At 41.4% G+C, this 22,059-nt stretch overlaps 1 protein-coding gene across 3 annotated transcripts in view; it reads right to left on the reverse strand.

The window, feature by feature from the left end:
- The window catches only part of LOC128744392 (1-phosphatidylinositol 4,5-bisphosphate phosphodiesterase), a 185,127-nt gene that overhangs the window by 24,250 nt on the left and 138,818 nt on the right, over positions 1 to 22,059 (reverse strand). For all 3 annotated transcript variants that reach the window (XR_008412387.1, XM_053841375.1, XM_053841376.1), the window contains 5 exons: positions 11,371 to 11,447; positions 11,148 to 11,307; positions 10,914 to 11,080; positions 10,540 to 10,844; positions 10,310 to 10,474 (listed from right to left, as the gene is read on the reverse strand). Coding sequence is in view for 2 of the 3 variants with exons in the window: in XM_053841375.1 (XP_053697350.1) it covers positions 10,310 to 10,474; positions 10,540 to 10,844; positions 10,914 to 11,080; positions 11,148 to 11,307; positions 11,371 to 11,447 (874 nt within the window). In the remaining variant the exon portion in view is untranslated. The remainder of the gene's footprint in view (positions 1 to 10,309; positions 10,475 to 10,539; positions 10,845 to 10,913; positions 11,081 to 11,147; positions 11,308 to 11,370; positions 11,448 to 22,059) is intronic.

Below are 22,059 nucleotides of genomic sequence, written 5' to 3' on the forward strand. Positions count from 1 at the left end.
CAGTAGTGTTTCGCAGTCGGTAAGAATAACGCCTACGATAGTGCTACAGCAGGCTGCGCTGCCCAGCTTTGACGGACGGTACGACCAGTGGTTCAAATTTAAACAAATGTTTCGCGACATTGCAGATAAGTGTACGGGTGATTCTGCTGCCAAAAAACTGCATTTTTTGGATAAGGCTCTGGTAGGACGGGCACAAGGTTCTATTGATCAGCAAATTATTCGTGACAACGATTACGAAGGAGCCTGGGTTAGTCTCGCGCAGCAATATGAAAATCTGCCAGCCTTGATTAGCGATACAGTTTTGAAGCTGCTAAACCTGAAGGCAATGACAAACGAATCGTTTCATCAATTGAAATCGCTTACAGATGACGTGGAAAAGTGTGTTAGTTCGCTAGAGTTTCATGATTTGAAAATATACAAGCTCTCTCAAGCGATTATAACTACTCTCGTTTCAACAAAGTTAGACCCAGATACACGCAGAATTTGGGAGTCGAATGTAAAGCGCGGACAGTTACCGATATACAAAGAAATGATCTCTGTCCTTAGAAATCAACAGCACGTTTTGGAACGGTGTGAAAACTACAAAAGCATCCAGAAAGGCAGAGGTGGAATTCCGATGGCACGACCTGTTCAATTAGCTGCAGCGAAGACCCATACGGCAGCGATTCAGAAAATTGACAACTGCCCAGTTTGTGAAGATAATCATCTGGTGGAAAAATGTGACACTTTTAAGAGGTTGGCCGTAAAGGAGCGCTACGATAAGGCGAGGCAAATTGGACTATGCTTTGCGTGTTTAAGAAGAGGGCATAGAACAATGAACTGCAAAAACAGTGTGAAATGTACAAAATGTTCCAGACGCCATCACTTATTGTTACATCCAGAAGAGCAAGCTTCTCAGGAAGAGAAAAAGTCTACTGTGAAAGAAACTGAAAAAATAGTGATGAGCAATTGAAAAATGATACGACGGTAACAAACTGTTTGATTCCTTGTGATGCTGCAAAACCAACCAAGCAAGTGTTGTTGGCTACTGCAGTAGTGAGTGTTTTTGATGTAAATGGTGAGGAACACAAATGCCGTGTACTTTTAGACTCAGGAGCAATGGCGAATTTCGTATCGAAACGACTGGTTGATATGTTGCGATTGAAAAAGAATTATGTGAATATTCCTGTAACTGGTGTAAACGGAATGAAAACAGTGGTGAAGTTTAGTGTGCACTGCAAAGCCAAATCTAACATTTCTGATCAAGAATTCTGCTTGGATTATTTAGTCGTACCACGTGTGACTGGTGCGTTGCCTGCGTCGAGGGTGGATGTACAAGGCTGGCCAATACCAGTAGGCCTACACTTAGCAGACCCAAGGTTTTACGAGCCGTCTCGCGTCGACATGCTTGTCGGTGCTGAAGCCTTTTACGATATTCTACTGGCAGGTAAGGTAAAAATGACAGAAAACCTTCCAACGTTACAAGAGAGCCTACTAGGATGGCTCGTTTCGGGACCTGTTGCCTCTTCAGCCGTTACACCAGCGGTTCGGTCGTACCATGTAACAAGTGTTCGTGACGCAGACAAAGAATTGGTCAGCATCCTGAAAAAGTTTTGGACGGTTGACAATCAGATTTGTGATTCAAAGATAGACGACGATCTCGAACAGCATTTTGTAGAGACATTCACTCGCAATGATGAGGGACGGTATGTAGTAAGATTGCCATTCCGTGCGAATGCTGGAACATTAGGTGATTCGCGACGACAAGCTGAGAAGCGTTTTTATCAGTTAGAAGGAAGATTAGATAAAAATCCAGAACTAAAAAATCTTTACTCAGCGTTCATTAGGGAGTACATTGAGTTAGGTCACTGCAAGTTGTTACCGAATACGACAGGCAGCAACGAAATTTCTTACAATATGCCACACCATTGTGTCATTAGACCAGACAGCTCAACAACAAAGTTGAGAGTTGTTTTTGATGCGTCATCGAAAAGCTCATCGGGAACGTCGCTTAATGCTTTGTTAATGATTGGTCCACCGGCACAGGATACCCTGTTCGACATTGTCTTGCGATTTCGGTTTTATCGCTATGCATTTACGGCTGATGTGCCGAAAATGTATCGGATGATATTAATGGATGAAAGAGATACCAAATTTCAAAAAATCCTGTGGCGCGAAAAGAAAACTAACCCGTTGCAAGAAATTGAATTGACAACTGTGACGTACGGGACAGCGGCTGCCCCTTTTCTGGCGACGCGTGCTCTAAACCAGTTGGCGGAAACGATTGAGGGATGAGCCGAAAATTGCCAGTATGCGAATTCCAAGGTTAGTGAATATACATGCAGCCTCTCGATATGAAATACACGGTTTCTCCGATGCATCGATGAAAGCTTACGGGAGTTGCATATACTTAAGGAATTTAAAGCAGGATGGGTCAGCGGAGCTTTATGTACTCTGTGGAAAATCGAGGGTAACTCCAATAAAAGAAACAAAACGAGAACCAGGATCCGTCTCAAATCCAGCTGAAATGACCATGCCGCGACTGGAACTGTGTGCGGCTAAATTGTTGGCGGAGCAAGTAAGTGCTGTACTTGACGCATTAGAGCTTGAAGTTAGTCGTGTCGTGCTGTGGTCGGATTCACAAATCGTGCTCGCATGGATCAACAATATGAAATCAGATGTGGCGGTATTTGTTAGGAATCGAGTTTCCCGAATACGTGAGCTTACAAATAAATACGAGTGGAAATATATTCCTACGAAATTGAATCCTTCCGACTTGATATCTCGTGGCATGTATCCGACGGAGCTAGCAACATGCTGTGGTGGAAGGGCCCCGCTTTCCTGCGGTCGCAGGAAACCGACTTGACAGTTTTCTGTGGTGCTGGGATTAGCAGTTGTGGATCGAATACTCCCACAATAGAAATAAATGGTAGTGATACTGTTGATGATAACTGTATTATGGCATTGATCTTGAGCACTAGTAATTTTCGTCGGTTGGAAAGAATTGCTGGTTACATAAATAGATTTATAATGAACTGCAGATCCTTGAGCGGACAACGTCGCAGTGGTAGACTGAACGGATATGACTTTCGAGATGTTTTTAAGATGCTTGTCAGAGTGGTTCAAAATGTTGAATTTCACGGTGAGATCAAATGTATTAAAAATGGGAAACTCGTCAAGGGAAAATTGCTGAATCTCAATCCTATTTATGGAGAGGATCGATTGTTGAGAGTTGGTGGACGTTTGCGGTATTCCAACCTATCATATGACCAGAAGCATCCGATGATAATTCCAGAAAAACATCATTTCACTGAGATGTTAATAGAAACTCTTCATCGTGAACAATTACATTTGGGACAGAATGGATTGTTGGCAGTTATTCGTCGCAGAGTTTGGCCGATTAAGGGAAAGCAAGCTATCCGTAGAGTGTTGAGGAAATGCATAAAATGCTTTCGAACAAAGCCGACAGAAACAAGTCCGTTCATGGGAGATCTTCCTAGAGTAAGAGTGACTGTGACTGATCCGTTTCTTAAAACCGGGATAGATTATGCAGGACCAGTGTTATTGAAGCAGGGACGGATGAAGGCACCAGTAAAAGGTTACATTGCACTGTTCGTTTGCATGTGCACAAAGGCGATACACATCGAGCTTGTGACGTCTATGACAAGTGATACGTTTCTTGCAGCTTTGCAACGGTTTGTGGGAAGACGAGGTCATGTAGCTGAACTATTTTCGGATAATGGTAAAAACTTTATTGGTGCGAGTCGGCAGTTAACACAATTACAAGAGCTGCTTAAGTCGCAAGTGTTGGAGAAAAAACTCGACGATTTTTGCCAGGCTCGAGGCATATCTTGGAGTTTCAACCCTCCCAAGGCTCCTCACCAAGGTGGCCTGTGGGAGGCAGGAGTCAAAAGTGCAAAATACCATCTATACCGCGTGTTGAATGAATCCTATCTAACTTACGAAGAAATGAACACGTTATTGATACAAATTGAGGCTGTATTGAACTCACGCCCCTTGTGTGAACAGTCGAATGATCCTTACGATTATCGAGCACTTAGTCCTGGACATTTCTTGATAGGACACGAAATGACTGCTATTGCTGAACCTTTGTATGACGACATCAGGGAAAACGCACTCTCCAGGTACCAGTTGATTCAAAATCGAAAACAGTCATTCTGGAAGAGATGGTCGAATGATTACTTGACCGAGCTTCAGAGGCGTAATAAGTGGAACAAGGTGCCTACAGCTGTACGAAGTGGTATGATGGTTCTTCTAAAGGAGGACAACACTCCCCCTCAGAGTTGGCAGCTTGGGCGAATCGTCGGTGTGAATCCAGGCCAAGACGGAATAGTTCGCGTTGTTAAGGTGCGCACTAATTCTGGTGTATACAGCAGACCAACGACAAAGGTAGCCGTGCTCCCGATTACGGACAATGAAGAACAGGATATAAGGTGAAGTGTTGGGCTGAGCCCAAGGGGGGAGGATGTTTAGTGCAAAATTAAATGAACTTTTTTGATGAACAACTTTGGTAATACTTTTATTTCTGTGCATATATGGGCGCACTGTTATTTGCTATGTGTCAAAAATGAACTACCTGAAAAATTAAAATTGAAACGTGATTCTTACAAAATGGTCGTGTCGGTCTTTTGTTAAGAAAAGAAACCCCCTTTTTTTAAGTTACAGTCCACTGAATTGGCTTCCCCGTGAATAGTTCAGAACACATTTTGTAGATAAGCACACACGGCGCTGTGTACTATCCATTGTAGCTTATGATAGATTTAATCAGTCTGATCAGCCAAGTCAAGGGAAGAAACTCGGCCATGATTTTCAATAGCTTTTTACGGCCGATGGTATCGTATACAGCGTTGAAGTCAACGAACAAATGCTGCTTGGAAACAAGCAATTGGTGATAGTCGGCGAAAAAAGACTTAGGAGAGCACCTTTAACGCGGCATTGAGAACGGTGATGGCACGATCATTCTCACAGTCCAATTTGTCGCCTTTCCTGTAGACCGGGTAGATAACTCGATCCTTACACTCCTTCAGCAGCTGTTTAGTATTGCAAATCCAAACAATCAGCCAGTGCAGACAAGTTGCTTTTGCGGTTCAATTTTATTAGGCTCCGCTCCGATACCTTCTTAGCCAGCCAATTTATTGCTCTTTAGCTACTTGACGGCATCCTTTTCAAGTTTTTCAATAGCATAAACTAGATCTTTCAAAGCCAAAAGATTTTGATAGCAAATTTTCTTTGAAAATCCTGAATGCTTGCCTTGATCAGTTGGATTTTTGCGTTTGGATAACCACAGTATGTGCCCAGGCTGGGGCATACTGAGGCACTTCCTGAGGCCCCACCTTCTCTGTGAAATTTAATGTAAAACAAATCAATTTCTGTAACCAAGAGGTCCGCAGTTTTTAATTTAAATTACCAGTATTTTTGAGATGAGTAAATTAATTCGACAAAAATAGTTCCAGATTAAGGTCTGATTCCAATTCCAATTATAAATTAAATTTAAAGTTTAGCTTCAATCCCAATTCAAGCACAATTCGAAGTTCAAGTTCAATGCTAATTTCATGCCCAATTTCATCACCGCTTTCAAGTACAATTATAAGTCTAGTTTGAAGTCCAATTTCAAACACAATTTCATGCTCAATTTACATCCAATTTCAAATCCTACTTAAGTTCAACTTCAAGTTTAATTTCATGTCCATTGCCAAGTCTAATTACATCTTCGATTTTAAGTCCAACTTCAGCATAATTTAAAGTCTAGTCCAATTTAAAACCAATTCATTTCCATTTTTAAGTCAAATTTAAACTCCAAAGAAAAGACGGAACGTTATATTATGTCACATGGATTTTTTTTAAATATTTTTTATTCTTTGTCAATTTCTTTTTAATATTTTAATGATAGAATTTTTATGGTAACAATTTCTGTTATTCCTAAATTATATCTGAAAAACTCGGTTTTTCTAAATTTGCATGAACCACACAACACAATTTTTTTTTATGAAAACGTTAGTACTTTTTAGCATATTAACAGGTGGATTACCGATAGATCTAGAGGTAGTCCGTCCCCTGCTGCTCTCCAGAAAAGAAGCAAAAAAGGAAAAATGTGGCAGGAAGAGAAAAAAACGGAAAAGATCTCGAAGGAAAACGGGTTAGAATAAGAGGGAAAATGCGCGAGAAAAAAAGAATAAAAACGGTCATGATAAAAAGAAACCCCGAGGTATAGTGAGAGGGAAAATGAAAAAAAAGAACGAGAAATAGAAAAAAAGGAAAAACGAGGCAAGAAGCGAAAAGTTTGGGCAGAAAAAATATGAAGAACGAATAAACAAACGATGAAAAAAGAACGTGAAGAAACGGGCCAAAAAAGAAGAAAACACGAAAAAGGAGAAAGGAAGAAAAGAAAAGAAAAAAATGCGGGAGGAGAAAGGAGAAATGAGAACAGGAAAAGAAGAGAAATGGGACAGAGAGAAAATAAAAGAAGGAAAAACAAATAAAAACGGAAGGTGAAAGAGATCGGAAACGGAAACCTGACAGTGTGTGTGTGCGTGTATGGAACGGTTAGACTGGAGGGACAAAATTGGATATGAAGCTTTCTAATAGAAGCTGCGGTTGTAGTTTAATTGTCAAATCACTCGGGTACAAACCGAAAGAGGGTGGGTTTGAGTCCTGTCATTGAACGACCCTATATATTTTTGGCCTCATAACGAAATTTCTCCGTTTCATCCAGTTTACCATTTTTTTCATCAAACGCTGCGCCAACTTTACAAAAAAGTCTACGTTGGACCACGACAGAGTCAGAGACAAGTAAAACAGAAATAACACACCCGGTGTGGTATAACACTGAACGTGCCGCTTGCTCGACGGTCGGCACCCGACTGCTCGCTTCTATCGCACTACAGTTGATAAGGGGCCATGTTCAGTGTTTGTTTTTAAAACCAAAATGAAGCATTATCTTCTGAGGTATGTGTTGAGGTAAACATATGCACCAAGCAGTACGAGAGCGCTTATCTGGCATAATTCTTTTTGGAATAATTTAGTTTCGTTAGTTGTTGTTGATGATGAAGATGTTGATTGTATTGCAATCTGAATGTTGAAGTAATGCAATCTATTTTTTTTTGTTTAGATTATAGTCACTTTAACCAGCTTTCGTGACCGCCGATAACCGATCATTCGTGACTTCTGCGGGGTTGGGATTTGAACCCGGGTCCTCGGTGTGAGAGGCGTGAGTGCTAACCACTACGCCGGGACTGACCCCATCTATTATTATTATTTCACAACCCTTTGCATCTTTTGCTAAATGACAAAGGTTACGAAAGTATATCAAAACCTTCGATCTCAATTTAAAAGGTGTCACAGAATGAAGCCCACAAATATACAACAGTCACGTAATTCATTAATCATTTTTCGCCTGCACCAAATGTGGATTGCCTTTTGCCTCAAAATCAAATGCAGCACAAACAAGACATCCATGAGCAACGCGGTTTTCAAAAAGAATTCTGAATACCATACCTATTACAACGTTCTTTTACGTAAGCTTTTTCTATATTGGTTTTTGCTTAATAATTACTGAATAAATCAAATTGAAAAAAATAGTCCACGTGGACAAACAGGGGAGGGGGATGAGTCAAGGTCCACGGTTGCCCACGGAGCGAAGCGGGGGGGCGGTGACAATTGGTATTTTTCTGTCCACGTGGTATCTGGAAGACCCTTAACCATCTCTTTTCTCGGTGATAGAAGCATAGGGCAATCATACAAAAAATAATTTCCGTCGGCGGGGGAGCGTATGTGTGCGAACATGGAATATTAAGACTGGAGGGACAAAATTGGGTATGAGACTATCTAACTATCCTGTCAGAAAAAAGGGAAAAGCAAGACGTAGTAAGAGACAGAACGGTAACGGATGAACGAAAAAACGATAGACAAACAAACGAAAAACAGGATAGAAAAGGAGAAAAAACTGACAGAAAAAAATGAAAAGAACGAGAAACGAAACGGGGGAAAACGAAAGAAGAACAACGAAAAAAGAGACAGAGGAAGTTTAAAACTTAAGAAAAATGCGAAAAAAGTGACAGGAGAAGAAGAGTAAAGGAACAGAGAAATAGGAAACAGGGAATGAAAAGGGGAGAAAATAATAGGGAGAGAAAAACTAAAACCGATAGAAGAAATGAGGAAAGCGGAAAAAGAGATCAAACGGGATAAAAAATGAGAAAGATGGGATTAAAATAAGACAGAAAAAGGAGTAAAGAAAACAGGAAAAATTGACTATAGAAAAAAGTAAAACGGAAAAGAAAAGACGGGAGATACAAGGGAAAATCGGAGATAAAATAGAAAAAAAAGAGCCAAAACCAAAAACCGGAGATGGAAAGTAGATAAAAAGAGTTAGAAAAATACAAAGACTGGAAATGAAAAAAAAAATAAAAACGAAGAGAAAAGACTGAAAACGAGAAAGAAAATGACAAAAAACGAGTAGAGTATGAGAAAAAGGTGGACTGAAAATAAGAAAAATTGGAGCAGCAAGCGGAAAAAATACGGAAATAGGAAACATGGGGCAGAAAAAACGGATGGAAAGTGAGAGTAAAAACCAAACAAACGGTACAGAAAAGGTGTAGACATGGAACAAAAAGTGAAAAAAACGGAACTGGAAAAGAGAAAAACAGAACAGAAAAAAGGAGTACAAAGCATGTGGGGGATTGAGACGAAAAATGTCAATTTTAATTTCAAGCAAAACTTTGTACCCAATTTTGTGCCCATGTCGGACTTGAAGTAAAATTTGAAGTTCGAATTAGTCCAAATTAGAGAATAATTTAATGCCCAACGTCAGGTTCAATTGCCTGTCTGATTTGAAGCCTAATTGCAAGTTTAATTTAATTCGAATTCTAGATATAATTGAATCTAATTTGAATCTAAATCTAATCTTTAAGTTTAATTTAAACTTTTATTTCGAGTTCAATTGCAAGTACAATTTCAACTCTAATTCCAAGTCTAATCTCAAGCCCAATTTAAATCCAGTGTGTCTAATTTCAAGTACAATTTTATTTCCAATTTAAAGTTTAATTTCGATCTTAATTCCACATTTAATTCAATACCAATTGCAAATAGAAGCTCACAATTCTGTATTAGGTCCGATTTCATTTCTAGTTCAAAGTAAAACTTCCAGTCAAAATTACTTCACTTTTAAGTATAATTTTAAATCCATTTTTAAGTCTAGTTTGAAGGAAAGCCTCAAACCCAAATTTGTTCAATTTCAAGTCCAATTAAATGCCATATGTCAAGTCCGATTTCAACTCTAATTACTAGTCCAGTTCTGCTCTAAATCTTGTTCCTGGTCCAATTTTTGCCATGATTTAAAAACCAGTTGCACCCGAAAGTTCGAAGTTTGCAACTTAATCGGCTGGTGTTTTTGTTACAAGTAATAATAGATTCGTCAACCTACGATTACTCCGTTTTTTTGGGGCCAAAACATTCCTCTGCAAGGTCGGATGCTTCACCTTTTGTTTTCAAAGCTGGCTCAGACCACTGCGGGCCATTTTATGTCCGTTATTTGTATTCAAGAGGGACCATGACCAATGTAAAAATGTACGTTAAGACCTTTCAATGCCTGGCGGTAAAAGCGGTTTGCTTCAAATTCGTTCCAAACCGTATGTGAACCGCGTGTTTTAAATCGTTCAAATCGTCGTCAGCTCGGCACGATCTATTAATCAAGCTGTAATGCGATAATACGACAACTTTCGTCAGGAATCATTGCGAGGTGAAATCGTTTCGTCGCCGGGTGAAATTTCGAGTACCTAGCTCCAAGACAGACGAATGGAAAGGTTATTGCCTTTATTTTGGAAAGATCCTCTTTTTTCTCACTTTTCACATTTTGGGAGCCGATGGGAGGCCGAAGTGAAGTCGTTCCAAATCCATCAATCCATTTTGTTAGTCGGAGAACCAATGTTCTCCATCCGAGGACCGGACATGGCAAAAAACTGATTATCTCGATACTTTTGATTGCAGAAACTAGACTGCACTATCCAAAATTTTGGAATATGTAAGTCGACTACGCCAGCGATATGTGGCACGTGGGACGAGTGGAAGAAACGTATGTGAAACACGAGAAATACTCTTCTGTTTAACCAAATCAAGGTATGCGAAAAATAAAAGCCGTAAAGAGTACTATCCTAAATATGTCTATGATTAATCATCGTTATATCTTAAAAGTCGTATCAATTCAGGAATTAGCTACACATTTTTTTCTTTGAATTCTACACGATGAACTAAGAACAATTGTGAAAAAATTTTCCCTGCTTCCTGCCTAGAAACTAAATAGAGCAAAATCACTTACCGGATAATCAGGCAGTGGCTCCTTCAGCAGCAGATCACCGAGAATTTCATCACAGTACTTTGCAAGCTTATACTGCTGCGTTCGGCAGCAGTGGTTTTCGAACGAAAGAATCACAGGGTAGTCCGAGGTGACGAACGCCGTATCACGAAGGGCATATATCACGTCCTACGAGAAAAAATCAAAAACCGTTAATCCACTAAACCCAGATCCAATCATACCAAAACACAAACCTTAAACAGAATATCAGTACACATGGCCATACCGTGGGTGATAATCGGTTCCTCATCCTCGCCCTTGCCGTCCCAGCAGTCCAGCTCGACGCACCGACAGCCGGCCAGCAGCGTCTGGCGGTACATTTCGACCGAACTTTTTCCGCCGAACTGACGCCCGGACAGGTACGTATTGTGAGACGAGTTGATGTAGTAATGCGACAGCGGCTGGTCCATGTCCATGTAGATGTCCAGCCGGTCCAGAAATACCGGCGCATTCTCGTCGGACATCAAGTACCGAATGAGGCCGTCTTTGGTGAGGCTTTCTGCAAACCAAAAATGACGTTGGTATGAGTTTGTATGATTAATTAGACGGTTGAGTCGTTGATGCTTACTTCCTTCGCGAGCTGTCTCATCCTGCTCGTAGGTGTTGATGATTTCCAGTGCTCGCTTCTCGTCGTACAATGGGTAGAGAATTTCATTCAGCCGAGGATCGCGCTGCTTCTCGTTGAGGAAGTTTATAAACTGATCCAGATTGATGGCATTTGCTTTGCCCTGCGTACTGTAATTTACGGAATGATTTTCGTAAACAGGTTTTAACATTTTTGTAATCATTTTCGGTAACTTACACGGCGCGAAACAGCTCCTCGATGTCATTCCTGGGGCAGATCTTGTGGTACAGTTCGTAGAACTTCTCGAACGTGAAATCGGCTCTTTCGATGGCATCGTTCTTTCCACTGGGCAGACCCAGGTCGGACAGAATTTGGTAGACCAGTTTTTCCGTTTTACCTAACAAAGAAGCACGGTTGATGAGTTAGAAGGTTAAAAAAGAGTCGATTTTGTACTACTCACCGGACGCAAATGTTCTGGCCACCACTTTCACCGGAACTTTACCACTTGGAGCCACCAGAAAGCCCAGTCTCATCCAACTGTTGGAGTGAAGAAGATGAAGAATTGAATTAATTGACATTAGTTGATCATGTTTTGGACAGGTGTTCAACATTAAAATTAATTAACATGCAGATGCCAACAACAGCGCAAGTTAAGCGAACGGACTATCAAGCTTGGTTAGATACTAACTTACGGACAATCACGACTATTGAATATGCAATGAGGAAAGGTGACAAAGCGTTCTACTTACCATACGAGTTAATAATAATGATTATATGTTGACTAATAAAATTCGTCGACAATCTATTCTAATACGAAACGTCCGCAAAGATTTGCTGCGAGACTACGATCGTAATGGATCGGTAGAATGCAGGTAAATTGACTTAAGTGTCGCAATAAAAAAGCGACTGGAGGATCGGGTAGTCGGACTGGGTCGAGACGACAATAGAGTAATCGGCGCTTGCAGTTAGGTTTATATCGGAACGACGACGGTCCTCGTCCTCGTCGTCGTCGACGCATCAGTGCGAAATTTATTCGTTTAGTGTCCCACAGAGCAATTCAACTGCCACTCAAGCCGTGGCACGGCGCGGCAGTGCAGCGCAGGCTGATTGGTTATGCTAATAGCATGATCACATGGCATAGATGGATGGATGGATGGAAGTGGATAACAATGCGGGCACAGATTCAATTAGTACAAGTGACGAGGTTGTTTGGATAAGTGCGCGGATGGAATATTATCGTCCCACCGTTTTCGTTGCTCACTGCTTATGATAGGTTCAGTGCATTTGATTTGGAAACGACTTACGATGATCAGATTTAAACCAGCTGATAGTGATATCTTTATTCTAACTGATTGTTTTCCAGTCGATCATTTATAGAAGTAAATGAAGAAATTATGTTAATGTTATTTAACATAATTTTTTATTACAATCTTACTTAGTAATTGGGTATATTATCAAGATTATCGTAAACTTTGAGTCATTTAATATCTGATGGTAAAAAACAAGTCTATCTCGAAACCATGTTAATGAAACAAAAATGTTGAGTATTCAACATGTAGAACATTTATTGCCTTTTAAGAGAAAAAACAACAAAACACACCGAATCCGATTTGCTTTTGCTGAAATCTCGAACTTTTCTTCGAATCCCACTCATCATATTTTGGGCACTCTGTTGGCTAACGTGAGCGGCTATTTTGTTCCACCACTTCTATAACTCTGTCGCATCCCGAGTCACTTAAGAACTCTTCTTCAATTCCTGTTTTGCCAATGACCCCTTATTTATCAGGCCCAAACTTTACAGGTCCTTTGTGAGGGTTTCGTACATACGTTTTGTCGCCAATTCTATCATTTTCCCACACTCACGCAACACAATCGCCTCGGCGACGATAACTATTTTTGTATGATTGCTTTTTTACTACAAAAACTTTTTTCATGCCAACGTAAATATTGATTGCTTTTTGTTTCTGCCGCCGAGAAGATAGACTGTTATCTACTCGGTCAGTGCGATAGAAATAAGCAGTCTGTTGCCGGACGTCGCTACGGCAAGTTTAGCTATTATATCTCTGTACCCGGAGAATTGGGATTAGACTACCTAATATAAGACTGCACAGTGGTCCAAACAGCGAAATACGGGATCGTGTGATATTGCGCCGAAATATGAAGTTTTTCGCATGTAGTATCTTTAGGAACATTTCTTGGTATAACAAGCCCCTTCTTGTGAGAAAAATCTTTGGGTGATTAATTCCCTTAAAAGTGAGATACGAACTTTATTTTCTCGTATATTTGAGATACAGGTTTGGTACTTTCAGCAAAGTTGTAGTAAATATTAATACGAACAACTTTGTCAAAGACACCATACTTGTATCTTTTTATGGATATTATTTATGAAGCGTTATTCGTGGACAAACCTTTTAAAACAGTTTTTAAACCTTGATTTATTCTGGTCAATTTTTACGTGTTTATAGTGTTCTAGAAAGTTGTTTATCTCGCCAAAATCAACGTTTCTGTAGAACACTATTATATGTTATTTTCTAAAGTTTCAGATATTTTGAGCTTTTTTGTTGAAAAATAGTACTTTTTTGAGCTTAAATATTTCCCAAGCTGGCAAATAGTGGCAGATCAAATTATGCTCGGTATACTCTGGGGGCGTTCGCGACTATTATTGTCACATTTTACAAATTCTATTAAGGCCATTACAAATATTTTATAAAGTTTTAGTCCTTCTGGTGTTCGGTCACTGAAGGGGGAGGGGCGAAAATAAAAACAAAGTGAATTTTTAATCGAACAAAAAAAACAGGATTTTAAGAATTTTTATTTAACGTTTAAACGTGAAAACCGAATCTATTCTTGCTTATAATATATACGTTATTATTTTCTACGCAAAAATATACGAAAAAAGACAAAAACGAAGGAAATTTTTTTTTGGATGATTTTCGGAAATTCCATTGTTCGAATTTCCATTTCTGTTTCGTGGTAGAAGCGTTAATTCAACTCGGAGATTAATTTTTCGAGTTTTTCAGACTGTAGAGCCCACAGACAATTGATTTTATAAAAAGGAAATTTGACTCATATCCTACAAATTATTTTTTTGGCCCCCGGTTTTTCAAGCCAATTTCCAAGGGGGGGGGGGGTGACAAAAACTTTAAATATGATTTGCAATGGCCTAATTGATCCGAGAGATGTCGTTATCGAAAAATTCCGAGGTCCGGAAAAAATCCGGAAAAAATGCAGATCAGCAAGGCGGTTCGAGTAAGCATGTACGTAGTCAAAGAACGCATCCGGCAAATGCCGCCCGATCAAGAAAAAACTCCTAGTGCCGCTCAGAACAGCCAGACAATAAAACGAATCGCCCCGCACCGGGAACAATGCCGAAAAGGCATGCTGTTGGAGGTGATGTAAAAGGTAAACCCTGTACTGTGCAAGCGTCAGACGTAATCCGCCGCGAAACGATCGCACGAATCGGGTGTCAAATACTCTAATCATTATGCAATTCCAATGTAAAACTAACATGCATACGACTTAATGAGAACTTTCTATTACGATCTTGTGTTATCTGGGACGTGATCCATTTGTGTTTGCCACAGCACGGAAGTCCAGACCGATGCGTTTGAGTCAACGAGTTCCAATACTTCCCCCCGCACCACCAGTTACCGATGAAACAGTATGCATCCTTAACAGGAGTCAGTTTGCTACAAGACAGACAGTGTCTAAAGGTCCTCTCAACTTCAGCGGTAACCCTGAAGATTAACCGCTCTTCTTTTCCGTTTTTAGTAACTCCACTTATATGTGCGGGTCTTAGAATTAAGAATTAAGAATGCTGCGACTCCAAAACTGCCTGAAGGGAAAGGCCCTGGAAGCTATCAAGTGTCGTCCGCTGCACCCGTTTAACGGTACTGGTGTCTTATCTACATTATGGGAGACCGGAAGCAACCATTCAAGCAAGCGTCAAGGTTCGGGCTCTACCATCACCATATATCGATTGACTAAAGACATTCGTGGCAAATCCAAGCTGGTGAAGTACAAGACTTCGTGTATAATGCCTCGTTACGATTCGTACGTGGAACGATTACCTTCGACACTGACAATGGACTGGGCTCCAGGGACAAACCCATACCTAATTTTCTCGACTTCAGCTAGCACTAGCGAATCCGAGAAACAGTGTCCTGTGTGCAAAGGTGCTTACTCGAACATCCCGAAATGTAAGCGCTTTGTGGAGTTAAGCTATGACGCGGGGTGGGCAACGGTTAGATAAAGCAGACTATGTCGAAAGTCACTGGACAGAATCGCGGACAAGACACTTCTAACTCTTACAAACATACTCTTACATTTTGTAAGAGTTAGAAGTGTCTTGTCCGCGATTGTGTCTAGTGATTGTGGTGCTCTTACGTTGCACAAAAAAATATATTTGTTATGTCGAAAGTGTTTGAGGAAGCCTAATGGGTCATATAGGAAACAAAGACCATGTGATACAAATGAGCCGCGGTGTTCCGGCTTGTGTTGGTTATAAAGGTGCTACATCTACCGATGCTCAATCGCTAACAGAATTTTTTTCGGAGTATTTTAAAAGCGTATTTACTGACGCAACCGGCAGCATTAGCGAATCGCTCATTGCTGATATTGACGAAGTATCATATCAACTGTCTAATAATTGTGTAGAAAACGACATCCGCGGGCTCGTGGTCAATAAGTCAGCAGGACCTGACTATGCTAGGTAATAGAATACTGAAGGAGTTCCGAGAAGAATTTGCAATTCCTCTTACAAAGTTATTCAATTCATCACTGGCTTTGTTAGCTTAGCTAATAGCACAGAACAGAAGTGGAAGTAGAAATCAAAACACGTACATGCTACTTTCTACAGATACTAGCGAACCTGGCGGTAGCGAGTCACTTTTTCCCACGAAAACACACGAATGCATACGAATGCGCACGAAAACATGTGAAAGCTGCTATGCGATTGGCAGCGAGCGTTCTGCTTATATTGCTGTTATTCGCTTCTCTGCGAAAACCTTCCCAAAGAAAAAGAAAAACAAAAAAGTCTCTGTTACCAGTTTTGATCGCCGAATCGTTCGGACTTCCACTTCTGTTCTGTGCTAATAGTCACCTTTACAACGATATGGTTGGTCGTATATCTCTACCGCAAGACGGATTCTTGAAGAAGAAATCAGTAGTCACGAACCTTTGCGAGTTCACCTCAATGGTCACGGATTATATCTTAAAGGGCATGCAGGTGGATTGTATATAATATGCAGACATGAGTAAAGCATTTGATGCCGTTAATATTAATAGCATCTTGCAGGCAGTGGAAGATTTGGGTATTCGAGGCTCGCTGTACAACTGGTTGAAATCATATCTAGAATAGAGAGTACAATATGTGAAAGTTTGTCTAAACAAATGTTATTCGTTTACTGTACACTGCGGAGTACCGCAAGGAAGGCACTTAGGACCACTGCTTCTCGTGCTTCTGATAAACAAACTGCCTGAAGTTATTTCCCACGCAAATATTCTGATCTACGCAGACGACGTAAAAATATTTTTTCTTATTAAGTCTATGGATGACTATCTGAAACTGCAGCTCGATTTAGAACATGTCGGCAAATACTGCGAAAAACGCAGATTAGAAATAAACACGAACAAGTGCTCAATTATGACATTCATCAGGAAAGTTCACCCGGTGATTTTTGATTATGTTTATCGGGATAAAGTTGTGCCTCGTGCAGAATGTGTTCGAGACCTAAGGGTAACATTCGACCGCAAGCTTTCCTTCATTAGGCACATCGACAATGTGGCCAATGAGAGCTTGAAATTATGTTCACTAGTCAGAAGATTTGGGCGTGACCTAGACGATCCTTATGCGATACTAGCAATCTACAAAGGTCTCGTCGGGAGCAAATTATATTTCGTTAGCGTTATTTGGCGTCCGCAGTACATAACGTACAATCAACGAATGGAAGGAATTCAGAAGAGATTTATCAGTATTAATCTAAGGAACCTCGGATGGAACGGAGTCCACCTTAGTGGACCTCGATACAGTCCACGTAAGGGACAAGATTGCCGATATCGTGTTCTTCGTGAAGATTCTGTCAGGACGAACCGTAAGCCCATCCCTTGCTAGTAGATTAACACGGAACGATAGCACAGTTACGCTTCGACAACGGAGAACTTTTGAGCCACCGCTGTGGACCACAAACTATTCACAAAACTTAGGCTTAGCTTATTTTTTGGGAAATACTTATGGTAGTGTTTTTCATTGTCTTTTTATAAAATATTTCTAGTGTGACTGCTTGTATATTTTATAATTAGATTTAAGATTAGGTAACGGGCCTACCCAAGAAACATTTATGTGCTGATTAAGCATTTTAGCATCCATAATTATTCAACCATAGCAGAATATACATCGAATAAAATTTATGTTAACAATTGTACAATACTTATTCAGCCGAAATTGGAAAACTTATACAACCTTTCGATTTGAGACAGAAAAACACTTGTTAAGCAGTTATATCGCCTCTGTGCGCCTTGTTTCCAGCTTTGCGCAAATTGGTTATTTAAAAGCGCGCAAAAGCCTGTATTAAGCTACATTACAGCTTCAAAGCAGTTATTAGCAAGTCCTAAGCTTGACTTAGATGTTTAAGAGCTGAAAAAAGGTTTTTATTTCTAAAACTAAACCATAGTTCAGCCACAGGTTGAATAAATTCAGCTAAAAAACGTTTGATCAGTCTGAAATTAAGCTGTAATGGAGCTTAATAGAGGCTTTTGCGCGTTTTTGAAATAACTAATTTGCGCAATGCTATCAATTCTATTTTTAGAAGGAGAAATAGTTTTGCAATGCTTTTTTAGTCGCTTGATCAACGTCTCATCAACCTTTATGCAGCCAAAAAATAATCTATTTTTAAATAAAAAGGGGTGAAAGGTTGCATCAGAGACCCTATCGCCTGTTGACGTAGGACCACGTTAAGCTATTATAAATATTTAAAAATCTAATTTTATTACGTTCTTGCGATGCACTTTATGATACGAAAAATAAATTACTACATAACGAAAAGTGGATACGTTTTGTACGCTCATAACTCAGTTGTTACGTTGTTATGTAAGTGTGGAATAAGAGTCGAATAGACATTGAGCAAGAGAAAGAGTGGAATAAGAGTGGAATGAATGTTGCGCAAACGTTGCTAAGAGGAATTATGGAATAAGAGTTGAATAATCGTCGTACAAACGTATCAGCAGCACCACTAAGAGCAGGTGTGGAATAAAAGGCGCTTGATGGTAAACAAAAACCCAAATAACTTGAATGACACTTTATATTTTACACTTTATACTTTAAATATATATTAGGCCCATTTTAACCTCATTCCTCATTCAGATTGAAGATCACGCGCAAAAGGGGACATTCACAAGCTGACTGAAGAGGAGATTCAGGCCAAATACATACCATCGTTTATGGTATTTATCCATGTTCCCAGTAGTAAACGCAAACAAACCTGAGAAGATATGACATGGGATGCAGCGGCAGTCGACCATGGCGTTTCACTAAATTCCGTATTGCTAAAAAGTGCAGACCCGCTCACATCTCTGCTGTCAAGATCCTCAACCAGTTTCGCGAGTATCGGACTGCCGTTTGCGGTGACATTTGGGTGATGTATCACCAGGTTCGGATACGAGAGGAAGATCAACACTGCCAGCGCTTTCTCTGGAAGGATAAAGAGTCCGACGCAAATCCTTTCACATATAGGAGCCTCTTGTTCACCGAATACCGTACAACACGCATGCACAAAGAGATTCGAGTAGGAATACCCCGCCGACGTTGAGACGATAGTTAAACGACACTTCATTGACGACATGTTACTGAGCGTAGAATTGGAATCATAAGCAATTCAGTTATCCGGTGGTCCTGAACGCGATGCTTGAGACGACGACAGGAGAGAAGAATCTAAGCGGCTAGAACTCAGTCGAAAAGATGCTCGGCATGGGATTATAGCTCCTCAGATCATTTCGCATACAAGACCTCCACTCATCTTGTCTATAGCTTCTTCTGTCCGGACGACTTCAACCAACCAAACGGCAACTCTAATAATGGTTTGCGGCCCGTTAAGGCTCATAGGACAATTCCTGATGATTCTAAAGACACCAATTCAGGAGAACGACGAACTTTCAGCGGTATAGATGATCCGATCGAAGATTCACACTTCGAAAAGTGGAATACAGTGCTGAGTGCTGAGCACTCCCAGCGATAACTCTCGAAATTCCTCGCTGCTATAGAATGCTGGCCACCACAGGCGACGATAACGATATCCAGCTGCATATATTCGTCGACGCAAGCGAAACTGGTTATGCTGCCGTGGCTTATTTGCAATTCCAGGAAGGAAACATCATCGAGTGTTCGCTAGTAGGTTTTAGGACCAAAGTATCGCGACTCAGGTTCCTCTCCATCTCTCGTTCCGAGCCTCAAGCTGCAACTTTAATACCAGGTTCACTGAATTAGGAACCAATATTAACCGCACGAATTTAAGGTATCTCACAATACATTGTTGAATGTTAACGGTAATTTTGTTAACAGTATTCGGTAGTTGTCATTTAGATTAATCTAACGAATCAGATAGTTGTCAGATTGTCATTCAGCGTTACCAATAAATATATTTGACAGTCATCGGCATACAATAATTAATTCTTATTCTTATTCTTTTTTCGCTCACTGAAAATATATAAAATACACCAGTAACCCAAAAGTAGATAATTAAGTTTTTTGGAATATATAAAAATTAATTTACCAATACTTACTTTACTTATTCAGCCTAGAACCGGGGTGGCTCTTGCCGTGTCAAGAATTCCTCTCCATTGTACTCGGTCTTGGGCTACCCGTCGCCAATTCGTTCCGCGTCTCGACACACACAAATCGGCTTCAACCTGGTCGAGCCATCGTGCACGTTGAGCCCCTCTATTCCTGGTGCCGGTGGGGTTCTTGAAGATAACGGATTTCACTACACAGTCGTCCGGCATCCTTGCAACGTGGCCGGCCCACCGTAGTCTCCCAACTTTCGCTAGGTGTACGATGGGAATCTTTCCAAGCAATGCCTGTAGCTCGTGATTCATACGTCTCCGCCACTCTCCGCTTTCCGTATGCACTCCGCTAGAAATAGTCCGCAACAGCTTTCGTTCAAAAACGGCAAGTGCACGTATGTCTTCCGTAAGCAAAGTTACCGTTTCAAGTCCGTAGAGGATTACCGGTCTTATTAGCGTTTTGTACATCGTCAGCTTTGTGCGGCGGCGTATGCTCCTAGATCGAAACGTCTTGCGGAGGGAAAAGTAGGATCGATTTCCAGCTTGAATGCGTCGTTGGATCTCCTTACTCGTGTTATTGTCGGCGGTGACCAGAGATCCCAAATATACAAACTCATCAACCACTTCCAGTTCATCGCCGTCAATAGTCACTGTGCGTGGGAGGTAAACGTTACTTTCTCGGGAGCCTCTTCCTACCATATATTTGGTTTTCGACGCATTAATTTGTAGACCTACCCTCCTAGCCTCCGTTTTTAGTCTGACATAGATTGCCTCCGCCGTCCCACGGTTTCTAGTAATGATGTCGAGGTCGTCTGCAAAGGCTAGGAGTTCGCTACTCTTACTGAAGATCGTTCCCCTCGTTTCGATGCCCGCTCGCTGGATCACACCTTCAATAGCGATATTGAATAACATACAGAACAGTCCATCCCCTTGCTGTAACCCTCTGCGCGATTCGAAAGAACTTGAGAGCGTCCCTGAAACGCGCACGTAATACATCGCTCGTTCCAGAGTAGCTTTGATCAGCCGCGTCAGTTTGTCCGGAAAACCGTACTCGTGCATTATCTGCCATAGCTGTTCGCGTTGAACGGTATCGTATGCTGCTCTGAAATCCACGATAATATGATGCGTGGGCACGTTGTACTCTCGACATTTCTGAAGGATTTGACGGAGAGTAAAGATTTGATCCGTAGCAGCACGGGCCCCTATAAAGCCCGCCTGATGCGGATAGACGACGCAACAAAATCTGGGAGAGCACCTTGTAGGCGGCGTTGACCAGCGTAATGCCGCGGTAGTTACAGCAGTCTAGCCGGTCGCCCTTTTTGTAGATTGGACAGACTACGCCTTCCATCCACTCCTCCAGTAGTTTTTCTTCTTCCCAAATCCTTGAAATCAGCCAGTGAAGTGCCGTTGCTAGCGGTTCTTGGCCATTTTTGTAGAGCTCTACCAGGAGTCGGTCCTTTCCCGCGGCTTTATTATTCTTCGAGATCGGGAGCCGGCACGCTGTTGTCGTTTGTAGGCACTCCGAGGTTAACTTCCATTGCGTCTCCTGCTGCAATATCGCCGTTGAGGTACTCATCGAAATACTGCTTCCACCTATCGACCACCTTGCGCTCGTTTGTGATTAGATACACATGCCAGGTATAGGTGTGTAGCCCTTCACTTTCTCGTAAAACTTGCGTGTGTTATTAGCCCGGATAGTTGTTCCAGTTCCTCACGATCTCTATCCTCTTACTGGCGCTTTTTCTTCTTCAGGATCGTGGTCAAATCATTCCTCGCTCGTCGATACTTGGCCAAATTCCCTCTCGTCGATATGCTTAGATACTTTTTCCAACCTCTTTTTTTTCCTCTCTAACGCCTGTTGGCATTCCCCGTCAAACCAATCATTTCGTGCACTCGAGGTTTCCACTGCTAGCACCGTGGTCGCGGCCTCGTTGACGGCCGAGCGTATCCTACTCCATCCGTTTTCGAGGGTCGAAGCATCTAGCTCCACAGAGGAAGGCAGAGCTTCATCCGCGCGCGTAGTTTTCGGCCGAATGTTTAACCGAGGAGGGCGACTTTGTCGCGAGGTATGAACCGTCGATTTGGTTCGAAGTTCGTTGGTCAGGTGATCTCCAGGTGGCTTTGTGGTTATCTTTGTGGGGAAAGAAAGTGCTTCTGACCACCAAGCCTCGGGAAGCTGTGTATGCGTCGCTGGCCGTTATCGTTCGTGTCGGTATGCAGGCTATGGGGCCCGATCACCCACCGGTCAATACATTGCTTCCCTGCCGACATGGGCGTTCATATCCTCGATGACGATCTTGATGTCCCATCGTGAGCAGCTGTCGTACGTTGCCTCCAGCTGCTATTGCGTGATGGGCCTGCCATCTTACAGTGT

Source organism: Sabethes cyaneus, chromosome 3, assembly GCF_943734655.1.
Source record: "Sabethes cyaneus chromosome 3, idSabCyanKW18_F2, whole genome shotgun sequence".
Taxonomy (NCBI): Eukaryota; Metazoa; Arthropoda; class Insecta; order Diptera; family Culicidae; genus Sabethes; species Sabethes cyaneus.